This window comes from Halyomorpha halys, unplaced genomic scaffold, assembly GCF_000696795.3.
Source record: "Halyomorpha halys isolate HHAL.00 unplaced genomic scaffold, Hhal_1.1 Scaffold185.1, whole genome shotgun sequence".
NCBI lineage: Eukaryota > Metazoa > Arthropoda > Insecta > Hemiptera > Pentatomidae > Halyomorpha > Halyomorpha halys.
The window spans coordinates 1,202,415-1,215,960 of NW_027106126.1; the positions used below are offsets into that span (position 1 = coordinate 1,202,415).

Sequence of the window (13,546 nt, forward strand, 5' to 3'; positions counted from 1 at the left end):
TATATAGCTGAAAATTCGTTCACAACAAGTTCAAGGTAGGATTTTATTCATTATATTATTCAAATGGTAAGGATAAAATTACTCAGAGTTCGGCTTACTAGTAGATTTATATTTATTGGGAATAAATGGGAACAAGATATTGAGTCAGATGGCTCACCAGTGAGACAGCAAGTCATACCATCCAGATTTGTTACAAACCTCACAAAGAGTATTTACAAATTGTGTAAACATAGCAATGTCATAGATATGACAGCACTTATTTACAGAATTATTAAGTTACAATACTCATTCATTGCAGAATTTAATTTATTTTAAAATACCTTTTTTTGTTAGGATAAACCTTTTTGGATATATAGGGGAAATCAATAAACAAATATAATTCTTCATTTTATTGAATTAATTAGCTAATTAGTAAAATTTTAAAGAATGCCAGAAAAGGTTTTCATGTTGTAATGGAGACTAAGTTTTAAAATTATTTCTAGGCTTATATTTAAATAGTCTGGGTTTTATGCTTCAGGTTCATGTACAATCCCACACACCCTTAGGGGATGTAACAGCCAGTTTAGCTGTTTTAAAAAAAAAAAAAATCAAATTTCGAACATTTAAATGAAAATCGTTTGTACTAAAACTAGATGAGCTAGTGAGGTGAAACTCACGGCATACATTCAGAATTTAATAAAATGTGTTTAAGCGAGCAAAAATGTTTCTATTTTCACTCATTCCGTATTTAGTCATCACAGAATATACGTTTTCTGCTGAAATGGAAGCTGCTGAAGGTATGCCAATTAAAACAAAAAAAAAAAAGATTGTCAGGGTTGCGGTCAAAATGAAATAAATAGTTATAAACTATTTGTTCCTTTTTGACAGCAACCCTGACCATCTTCTTATAGGTAAGTTTTACGGTCAACTATATATTTATATATATAAAAAAAATAGTGATTATATATTAAAGTAAATTATAACCTTAATTTATTTTAAAATATTTTTGTGCAAAATTGTGTGTATTTTGGTTATTATTTTTCTTATTCTTCATATATTACGTAATTTTTAATCGGAGTCGGGTATGAAAATAACCTACCGTTATTTTTTGTAGGGGAAGTTACATTAAACTGAAATACTCAGCATACAATTTAAGGAATATGTTAGGAATATTGCGAGAAGTCGTGAACACCAATATGCATGATTTAATAACCTCTTTCCGTTCTCAACATACAGATTTTATCAGTAATATTTTTGAGTGAAGATGCACAGGAAGCATTAAATTACAAGTTTAAGTACAAACAGTATCATCAGCCCACAAAAATATAGACTTTATTCTCTTCAAACCACTTTCATTAACTAATTTTGTTTTCAGTTTCATTGGCACATAAGAAATGGGAAAAATTATAGGGATAAGTTGCGAAATGCACTCACTCCTTTGTGAGTCTTAGGTTTCAGGCAGAGTATTTTAATACCCGTATTGACGTTTTAATGCTAATTTATAACATTATTGTATATATTTGTTTATTCTTGTAAGTATAATCTTTTGTTACATGCAAACTCTAATCATTTTATAATTTTCACTGACTATCCAATTAAATAAATTTAACTTTATCTTTTTACTTGTAGATCATAAATTTATTCTTAAATGAAAAAAATAATGAAAACCATAATTTGAATTTTTTTCGTCGAATTTTAATTAGTTTTACAAACAATTTTTATTTTAGAAAAAAAATCTCTTTATTTTTTATTTTTATATCAAATATTATTCTTTAGTGAATCGTTTGCATCAAGAACAAACAACTGAACATGTTGACAGATTAACCTCATAATTTACATATTTAATACAGAAATATATTTTATTGCATTACAAATAATAATATTGTTAGTATTTCTTTCACTAAATCTCGATCGTTATGATTTTTTTCTTTTACAATGTCCGTTCAAGTACCATTTGGAATAAAGCCGACAGGAAATAGTCAATAAGAGTTCTAATATACGAGTTGGTGCTGAGCTATTGTCTTCCTGCCTCTTATATTTAGTTTCAACTTCAACTAATAATTTATTTAAGTTCCAAAGGTTATTAATATTTTTAATTTTATTATTTTGTTTTCAAAATATTATTTTAGATAGAAATACTTTGTTTAACCAGCAATGCTGCCCAAATAGATTTACTACAAAACACAACATGCCTATCAGTCTTACTAGATACATAATCGCTGACATATCGATGGCTTACTTCACAGTAGAGTTAAGTACATTTCCACTAGCTTTACGAAAAATACAATTAAAGGTTCTCCCTTTTAAGAAAATTGAAAATTGTAATTTTTATTTGTATTGTTAATAAAATTAGTGGAAAAGCACTAAGCACCACTGTGAAGGAAGCCATAGGCATTAACAAAGATACAATATTGTTTTTCCCTTCCCCCTTTTCACTATAACTACTAGATATAAACTAAATACAGTTTTTTTTTTTTTAAACTAAGTTACATTGGATATTTTTTATTTATAACTAAGCCTGGGAAGATGAATATAAAATCTCATTACATTTTAATGATGAGAAACACTATTATTGTTCTTTCTGCTTTGTCAATTTTTTCATCGTAATCTTCTGCTGATGTCGTTATTTGGGGCGCAAATATTTATTAATTATCCTATGACATCATTTCTAATCATACTTTCCTAGCAAAATTACTTACCTTAAAAGGCAGTAAATATATACTGATTATAAAAAGATTTAATAAAACTATTACAACTGAATGCAATTTTACAAAACATTTTTTCTTCCTAGAGGATCAAATTATTAATAATGCATTTATGGTTTATAAGAACATTAAATAACTATTGCTTTATGGCTCAGATATTTTTATTCTTGAGCACTCCAACCAAAAAAATACATTTAAGAAAAGAAAGAAAAAAACTCAGCAATTTTTAACTTTAATTTTGATTCATATTCCTCATGTTACCTTTCACTTTATGCATAAAGCTGCTTTACGTTGGTAGAGACACATCTGATGAATAGAAAGTTATTTTTTATATCTGGTATTGTACCGTATACTTGTGACAATCGTACTACAATTGTTTTGTGACCGTCTTTAAAGTGAGGTAGCTTAAAGCTGAATTTTAAGTAGAGCCTGGTATGACCGGCTAAAGCACATATTTTCATATGAAGTTACATTATGAGATAATATAAGTATTAGCCTAGAATCTCTTGGAATTTTTTTCAATTTATAGTAAAAAGAAAAATTAAAAGTCATTTTATCAAAGTAACTTCAATCTATGACATCAATTTTGAAAACTTCCAATTCAAAGTAAAATCAAACGATTTTGTTTTTTTTCTGATGTGTCATTAGAGCAGAGTGGCGATATGCACAACTGTAAGTTTTTACTTAAACAATTATTTCTCGTATGATTAAAAAAAAATAACCATAAAAAAGACCAAACCGTGGAGCTACCTTATTGAGTATGGACTGGATAGGAATGTACCCTGAAGAAATAATGATGTTCTTAATATTTCAGATATACGGTTGATAATTCTGATCTACACGAATTGAATGCTAGTACCAGAATCGCTTCGGAGGTTATTCATTCATAATTAAATTTTACCGTTTTTTTTTTCTAACCTTTTTTACTTAACCTAAGAAAATTATATATACACTTATTTACATTTTATCTTGCTTTGTCTGATGGTATTATAAGATGAACAAAACATTGTCCGTTGAAGGCGGTTTATACATTTAGTGGCTTGGTAGCCAGGGGGTACCTAAAATGGGGAGGGACCATTCCGGCTGGTGGTGTTGAGGTGTGGGTGACTTCAGGCTGCAGAGCCCTCGAGGACTTCGACCAAGGGGACCGTACTTTGCCACGTCCCAGGTCTCGGTGAAGGGGTTAAATTTTACCATAACATTTAAGTGGGAAATAAAGCATCTTGCTTTGGAAAGGCTGCTGAGAGGTTCAGCATGTAAGACATTACTCGTTTGTAAATTAGAATCCGTTTTTTTAGATTTTATTCTTTGAAATAAAAAAATTTAAATATTACAATATATCACAAGAGCGAAATTAAAGTATATAAAAGAAATATATAAATGCGACAGTTCTCTGTTGCATCAATGGTCTAAGTATTGGCCGCAGATGAGCCGTACGAGCTAGAATGACTCTAGCAGCAAAAAATTCGCTCAAGGCCTGGTACATAACGGCACCGCTGCTACAATGATAAGAAATAAATAGGTTTGGTTTAACATTGACTGATCTTGAACTTAGTTACTATTGTGATTTATCTAAATTCAATCAGCTACCATCTCTTCTCATCAATAGGTAGGTACAATAACTGATTTCTCAGTTTTATAATTATCTGGAGCTCGATCGTTCATAAAAAATATTGTACTGATGCTAATGGCCATTGTCTAATGACATTTAATAAGATTGGTTAAGCTGTGAGTCATCCTGACCATTGGTCAGGCATTTCCATTATTATTATCAGTCATTAGGAGTTGTAGTCGTTTTTAAAATATAAAACGATATAATACGACATAAACTTAATAACTCATTAAACATTGAGGAATTTGTCTCTCGACAAGAATATTAAATCATCTTTATTTTTTTTTAATTATTGAAACAGAATAAAGTTGATCCATCTGACATATATTCTTGTTTTACTGAACTGTAATTCTAGGTCTTATATTAATTTAATAATTATTTTGCCTGCATTCTTTAAATAGTGGGAAAATAATATTCCCTTCAGTAGTTAGCAGTCTTGCCCAGCATCATCCTCACCCCATGTACTCCCTTACTCCTCTCATCTATAAATTAAAATGGATCAAGAACGAGCTGAGAAGTTGCATTACTTCAAGAAACATTGAGCTGTTTATCACCTATATAGATAGAAACTTAGGTACTGAAATAAATAGGCTTTTAAGAAGTAATTCCTGATTTAGCTAGCCAAAATCACGAAAAGTGCCACCTGTACATGTTTATATTTTTCTTTATAATATTTGTAAAGTAACAAATATTAAATATATTATTCTACCTAATGTGTTGTTTATAACCTAAAGTTGTTCAGAATATAATTTTAAGGGTCCCTTCTCCAATCTGGTGGGCCTCCATATTTTAAAATGCTTGTGCCTCCCTTGGTTAAAAACAGTGGATTTAAAAAAAATCTACAATAATAATTTATCGATTATTCTTATGATAATTTGGAATGAACAGAGAATACCGGAAGAGTGGAAGTAAAATATTATTATCCCCATACATAAGAAAGGAAGTCAAACCATCTGTGAAAATTATAGACCTATTTGCCTATCCTCGGTTGTATACTAACTATACACTCGAATATTGGAACAACGGCTACGAAATCTCGTCGTTATAGTAGACAGGCTCGGGAAGGAACGTGAGGATAAACTATACACTCGAATATTGGAACGACGTCTGCGGGAATATGTTGAAAATGATATAGATAAAGAGCAAACTGTTTTTCGCCCAAGGAGACAAATGCATGACCATGTTAAACGAAAGATCGCGTGTTAAATGGAGAACTGTTTCCTTCTTTTACCATGTTAAAACATATAACATGATATAACATACAACATGGTAGGATGTCTGTTAAATGATGCATGACGTCACGCAACAGAACAGCTCAGTTCGTCACCATTTTGTTTGTTGTAGTAGCAATGTAGTATTATACATATTACTTGCTCGTACAATATTTTTTTATAAATAATGAAGCAATCTATGACAATGATTCTCTTCCTCACAAATTAGAAGATCAACAAGACTCTCAGTAGCCAAACTTTTACTTTTCAATCAATTTAGGCATGTTGTAACAAATTATTTTAATCAAAACTTAGAAGTAAACAATAAAATGAAGTTTTGGAAGGAAAGGTTATAAAACAAGTTGCTCATAAAATCCGCTAGAAGCATTTAACATTTGACATGATTTTAAATTAGATCGCTCACAATCCTATACTTATAACATTTAACATGGTAAAACATTTTACATTTAACGCAAAATAATGAATACCCCCATGGTAAAAGAAGGAAATGTTTCTCCATTTAACATGAGTTTTTCCATTTAACACGCTTTAACATGTTAAAATAAAGATCATGAATATCGCTACTATAAGCCTTGAATTTAAAGCAACTTTTTCGCTAAAATCGAAAGTGCCCCTCCATATCATCGAGTTTACAACTTTCTCAAAATTGGCTTTAACGATTTTGAATAAACGCGTAGTATAAATAAAATTATGTTTAATATCAGTTAGGAGTTTAATAAAAATACCTAGATACTTTTTATATAATATTTTATGAAAAATATTCATATTTATATATATGTTTTTTCAGTAATACTTAACAGCTTAATTTAAATTCACCTACTAATTATTGCGCTATTACTGTTAATCATAACCAAATATTTGTTGCAATGAGTCTCATAGATAGAAATTATTTTAATATTCTTAGCAATAATAAATCCATTAATGATTTCAGTTCTTTTTTTTTATTCAGATATTACCATCAATTAGTTTATTATCACTACGTGATAAGTATTATCTCTTTTATTTTCGGTACAGAGAAATATTTTTTTTATATTAAAGAAAATTAATTTTATTGCTATTGGTATTGATAAATAATTTAAATAAATGTTTTATCCACAGTTTTTCACCACAGTTTATTTTCGCATAACGTAAAAATATCCTCTAGGTATTTCATGTAGCTACACTGTCTTGAAGTTTAATTCAACAAATAACAAAAGAGATTTATTGTAACAATGGAGGGACACTATTGAGAAAGTTAACACAAAAAAATTAAAATAAATTATATACTTTTTTCAATAGGAAGGAAAGCATGATGTGTAACATAAAATGTCTTTTATATACAGCGCGCTTTTATGTGGAGTAAGAGAATAATCAGCGTAGAAAGCGGGGACATTCATGGAGCAAGTTCAGGGACCAAATAACCGCTAGACTATTTATTATCATATGATTAGGAATATCGAATACCGAACAAATTTCCGAGGAAGGAATAATGGGAAAGAGTAACCTAGCAGGCAATTTCATGCAGATTCTGCCAAGTTAATTAAAAATTCTACAAATTTCGTCGAAAAAAATCGTAACTTAAATTGAACCTAGAACTTAACGTAATCTATATTATAAAGATATTATTCAATATAAAAAAAAAACATAAAAAAATAATTTTTACTTTGAAATTGAATTATTTTATGATCAAGCATGTGTATTTTTCTAAATTAAAACCTCAATACTGTAGCATCGTACAAAATTTATTATTTGTATTCCATGCTGATGAATTATTACTTTATTTGTTTCGGGAAAGCATTAATACACGATATAAAATGCAAATAATAATACAGTCTATATCTGCATTTTAAAACCTGTTAAAATATTTTATGATATAAATTTAGCTTAAGGTAGGTAGCACTTTTTTATTTTCAAATTATAAAAGTAAAAAAGAACATATTGGAAATCAACAATCAGCTGTTATATAACTAATAACAAATGAAATATATACATTTTTGAAAATACTTGGAAATCCATTTGAAAAATAGCACAAACTTAAGTCCAGATTTATTGGAGTAGACTTTGAAGATTTTCTAATACAGTTTTGAAAAAATCATTAATCAAAAAAATCATCAATTTTAAATTGTTATTATTTTACTTACCAGAGTAGTAACAAGGTTTGTATGGGATGGATTCTGATGAAACTATCACAACCAAGCTGACAAACAAGAAGACCTTAGTGAAAACCATTCTGTCCAACCAAACACGACGGAAGCAGCGAAGGAACTGGCATTGGACTGGTCGCTCACACTATCTTAAAAGGCGTTGCTATCGATTATATACCAATACAGGATCGATAGATCGATATCAATTGGTTTCCAATATCCTGTTTCAAATTTAGTTCCGCGTGTTATTATAACATTTTGAAATAGGAATCAACCAACTAAAACTAAAAGTTTCTCCCCATGATATCCTGAAAGATACTTTGTGAGTATTTTTCATTTGAAGTTTTAAAAATGGTGCAAAAAAAAAAGCTATAAACAATGGTACGACTCGAATAAGAGTCGAATAAAATAATCTAATTTTTTTTTACCTACATTTTTACTATATTAAGAGTTTTTAAACTGGCACCTATTCATTAATTTTTAAAATATTTAGTTTTTTTGAGAGCAACTATTTTGTATTAGTGTATTAATCTATTTAGCAATTTACGGAGTTTTGAGTCAAATTCAACTCCATGGTTCCAAAACATAAATTATTCAAAAAAAACCAAGTTAAAGAGTATAAAATATTTTCTTTCCAATATACAGTACAATTTGTACTATCACATTTTCATAAACAATTAAAAATAAAATGTTGAAATCAAATTTTTCGGGAAAAGTTTGAGCGAACAACTTTTCCAAAAAGCATTTTCACTAAAGATTTAAAAAAAAAAATTAAATAATTTCACTATTACTTATAGATATTACGTGAAAACTCTCTATTACTTGAATATAAGATAAGTGTTTGTCTTGAACTTTCCAGAATACTGGACCTGTGTTTGTTTATATGTACTTATTATTTTCTATACATTTTTTCTGTTTCAGAGGTTAGAAAAAAAAATTATTTATGAGGTTTACTCGAGTTGGAATAGGGCGGGCTTAAATAGATGCATTAAATCTTTTTGTGTACAAAGATTACGTAATGTAAATGATTAAAGTTGTGCTGAACGAATCTGGTACAAACCCAAAGTTTGTGCGAAATTTTTGCCCGAGTAAACTAGTTAAAAAATATGAGTTTATTATGATTTTAATTAAATACTCTAATGATTGCTAAATTCAGACCGGTAATTACCATTAATAGTCGCGACAGGCAAATACGGTGTAGGGTAAATAAGTGACAGGAAGATTTTTCGGTATTTGATTTCTCTGTACCTCGAAAACGTAAAACATCGAATTTTAACGTTTTATTTTTTAGTTACAAAAGTCCATAATTGAAAATAATTAACCAAAAATTGGATAAATGCAACAATAAGAAAGTATTAATTATCATGACCAACACTCAAAAGTACTAGTAGGTAATCAAGCAAAAAAAACTTTTATTCTATAACATTTTTTGAGTATAATTCACATGATATAAAATAAGTTTTTTTTTTTTAGAAAATTGAGAAATCGTTAAACTTGCAATCCAAGTCAGGTTTCGCACTCTTAGATACTGGTATAATAATTAAATGGGCCAGAGACTAGTTCCCAAGGACTTGATATTTTTGTTTTATTTTCATTCTAGATTTCTGAAAGAATATTTTGTTTGAAAATCTTCCAATATATAGTATCTACCGTAAAGAAAACTGAGAACAGGAATAATTAATTTATAGACAAATAATTTCAAGCTAAGGATAATATATATTTTGAATAAGTTTTTAGTGGAATATTGGACAAAAAAGTTTTTTTTGAAAATACATAATCCATTACAAAAATAATAATAAATTGAAAGTTTATTTGAAAACTGTTACTTCAGACTCAAAGGAGATAAATTTTAAAAATTTGGAATTTTTAGAATATTGAACATTGAACATAGAATATATTCATTATTTGTGTTGCAATCGACAGTTCAATCTTCATTGATGAGACTTAAATAGTTTTTTTAATATAGTTAAAATTTCTAACTGAAGAACTAATAATGTTTCAGCAATGATATTATACTCACTTATTAGAATAGAGTAAAATAATGTACCCTAAAACCTTGAAATATTCAACCTTTGTCTCTTTCAATATATTTCAAATTGAACATCTGAGTGGTACTGATGGTTCTCACAATTTCAGCTATATTGGGAAATTCAATCTAAAAATTAATTAAGTCTCAGTGATGAAATTTAACTAGTTATTACAGAACAGTATAAAATTGTTTCCTGTATATTTAAAATTTATATAGCTTGCGTCTTTTGATATATTTCAGATTGAACATCTTACCACTATTAACACTTCTTAAAATTTTATCTGACTTTAAAAAATTCAAATTAAGTCCCAGAAATGAAATTATAACAGCTTATTACAACACAATTAAAAAGTATTTAATTTTTAAAGTGTGTTCCTTCTAAGATATTCTAAATTTAAAAATATGATTTTTATAAATCACAATATTTGAAGGCCCATTAAGCAAAAAAAAAAAAAAGAAGACATTAAAGAAGTAGTAAATTTTAAACATTGTTTTCAAAAATTTAATGTTTACTTACAAGTTCTAAATACTGCAAACAAAAATTTTTATACTCTGACATGGTTTTTGTTCAAACCAAATATCATTAAAACCGAGTAGGTGGACATACTAATACAAAATGAGTGCTTACAAAAAATCTAAACTATAAAATTAATAATTTCTGTTTTCAACTCTCTGAATATAATATAGAGATAAGTAAAAAAATAAAAATAACTAAAGTTTGTTATAAACCATCATTGGTAGATTTGATTAGGATTGACATCTATGCAATCATTTTACTTTTAATTAAAAAAAAACAACTAAATAATGTCATAATTAGAAAATACATAACTGCTTTTAATAAATCCTACAGGATATAAAATCGAAAGATACATTGAAGAAAGAACAGTTTTATGTAAAATAGTTTCTTAAAAAGTATTAATATACACCTAATTTTACAATTAAGTTTGTAAATTGTTTATAAATAAATAGAGTATATATATCACAATCTTAAATCCAAAACCTCATTACTACATTGTAAAAAATATGTAGTTTTTGAATTAGTGCCATAATATCCCAGATATCACGATGGATACAAATAAATTTTGGATAGGTCAATTATAAAATATATTTTATTTCCCTACATTTCAGAGGTACCTACTTCTAACATATTAGTTAATTATTTATTTTGTTATTTTTTCAAAAAGTCTTATAATTTTTATCAAAAAAGATAGTCATTAAAAATATTCCATAGACATTCTATCATAAAGGCAATCAATTAATAGACTATGGCAAAAAGTAAATAATGCTTTGTCTATTTATGTCAAATCTCACTTAATTATTCAAATATTAGAAGAATGATTTTTAAAGAAATATTAACTAAAATTGTTTTAAAATATTCAACCAATTTGTCATACAGAGAACCAATTTTGCCTACAATGGAATTCAACCAGTTCTCATAATTAGAACCAATAACTGGGAAGTAAAAGTTGCAAACAATGATATAAATTGTTATAGAATGGGTAATTTTTTTTTTAGTTAGTTATATTTCATTTAAGGAGCACCATTTAGCAAATAACTTATTCTTCAATTTATTTGAGGCAAAAATTGCACACATAAAATATTGAATATTATTTTATTTTACATAGTATCTAAAAACAATTATTGTTTTAGGCAAAGAATTATAATATGATTATTTAAGAAATACTTTAATTTTTATGAAATGCATTTGGTCTTTCTACAATAATCGATGTTATTTTCTTTTTTTTTTTTTTTTATTATTATTTGAAATTGAATGAAAAATAGTTTATATTATTCTTGGGCTAGGTCCCTTCAGAACAATTATAAGGTAATTTTAATTTGACAATAACATATATTGGCCAAAAAAAAGTGTGGCCACAATTAATTATAACTTATATCAAAATTGAATATAAATAATTGTATCTATTAATTTAATATAAATAAATGTTTTTTATTCTGGTATACAAGCATTGACTTGATCCTCCTATCCCTATGTTTTCATAAATTTAAGTACTACCACATGTGTTCTGGATGGATTCCTTTTGAAGAATGATGGTCAAAAGTTCTATTATATTTTCCATGAAAACTGAATAAACAACAAATTATCAAAAAGAGTATCCTAAATGTTATCTAAAGGGTCAGGGATAGTGATAGATATGTGCATATTGTTTGTGAAATATATTTACAAAGATCTGGCCCATTCATTATATGGTTGGTACTTTACAAGACACAATGAACAAACAGATGACTTCATTTTAACTTATGTTAGCAAATAGTTTCTATAGTTATCCACTTTTATCTTAAGATAAGTAGATAAGAGGATATACTAATGTCACTAATTTAAAAGTAACACAACTTAGTAAATATCCTTCATGAGTATTATTTCACAAAATCTTCCTTTTCTCTCATACATCACATTATAAATAAATTTATGATTTTACCAATGAATTATGAGCTGAGTGATATAGTGAATTAAATTTCAATGAAAACTAAAACACAAATTATTTTCTAATCATATAATTTAGATATTATAATAATTTACTTAATATTTAATTACTAAACTAGAATATCTTAATTTGATTAATATTAAAAAATATATGATTCCTTCATAACCCTAATGAAAAAAATATATAGGTGTGTCATCAACAATGGCAATTATTTCAAAAATGGTTAGGGCTGACATATCAGCTGGGTATCAGCACTGACATATCTTAATTTTCCTTAATTTTCAACTTCCAATAACAATTTGAAATAGTTTCTTAAAATTAATTAGTTTCAAAGATAACTAATTAATGGTCTGATTATTGGTTGGACTTCTCTTATGTGGCAGTAAATTAAACTTTTATTCTGGCGATTGTTTTTCATATTATTTAAAAAAACTAAAGTAAGAGTACTAGAAGCCTTTACTGCTGATCTTAATAACATAGCAGGTAAAAAATTCAGTGATTAAGTAAATATAAAAAAAAACACATAAAAAAACGAATTGCCATAATTTATACATATATGTGCAATAACTTAAATTGTCATATCATTCCAAAGATCCTTAATTTTTTTTCATTTATTCTTTGAATTTTTTAATACCTTTTTCTTACCATATCTTAATTGACAAATATTTATATTTACTATCATGAACTTTTTTTTTTAATGTAACATGATTTATCCATTTTATTTATAATCTTTTTTTTTTTTAATAATTTATTTATTGATATTTACAACTGTATACACAAATATACAACAAGTAAATTTGCTGTAAGTGACATAGTGACATGATAAAAACATGTGGAGAATCTACCCACTGATAGAACTCTAATAACATTTCTAGAGGAGAAGATCTCGAGGCCATCTTCTTTTCAGGCCTCTAGGAGGATTATTAGGTAATGAAGGAGAAGCCAGGTTAGAAACAAGTGGATTTGGGTGGTTGAGAAGTTTATTATGGAAGGAACGGTATCTGGTTCTGGCCAAATCGGCAACATATGAAACATTGAGGTCCTGATGGATGACTTGATTTGTGACAAAGTAAGGAGCATTAAGAATTTTATGAAGGATTTTGGACTGTAAGGATTGGATTCTGGAGGAATTCAATGGTTTAGTGGAGACCCAAAGCTCAACTCCGTATGTCCAGATAGGCCTTATAATATTCATGTGGATCAGTCTTTTGTAATGGATTGGTAATTCAGACCGTTTGTCTAGTAAATGTTGCAATAGTCAGAATCTACGAGCAGTTTCTTGTCGTTCTGGTCTTGAATGAGGGGATTCCATGTCAGTAGTTTGTCGAGATGTAACGATCTGTAACGTTGAGATGTAACGTCGAGAAGTAACGGATCTGTACGACAGGGGTATTATTAAAGGATATTGTAGGGGAAGAGGTC

The 13,546-nt window shown here is 27.8% G+C and overlaps 1 protein-coding gene across 1 annotated transcript in view; it reads right to left on the reverse strand.

The window, feature by feature from the left end:
* The window catches only part of LOC106679231 (mite group 2 allergen Lep d 2), a 12,366-nt gene extending 4,563 nt beyond the window's left edge, over positions 1-7,803 (reverse strand). The window contains exon 1 of the mRNA XM_014418248.3: positions 7,649-7,803. Within this exon, the coding sequence (XP_014273734.1) occupies positions 7,649-7,736 (88 nt within the window). The 5' untranslated portion in view covers positions 7,737-7,803. The remainder of the gene's footprint in view (positions 1-7,648) is intronic.
* Between the last annotated feature and the right edge of the window lie 5,743 nt (positions 7,804-13,546).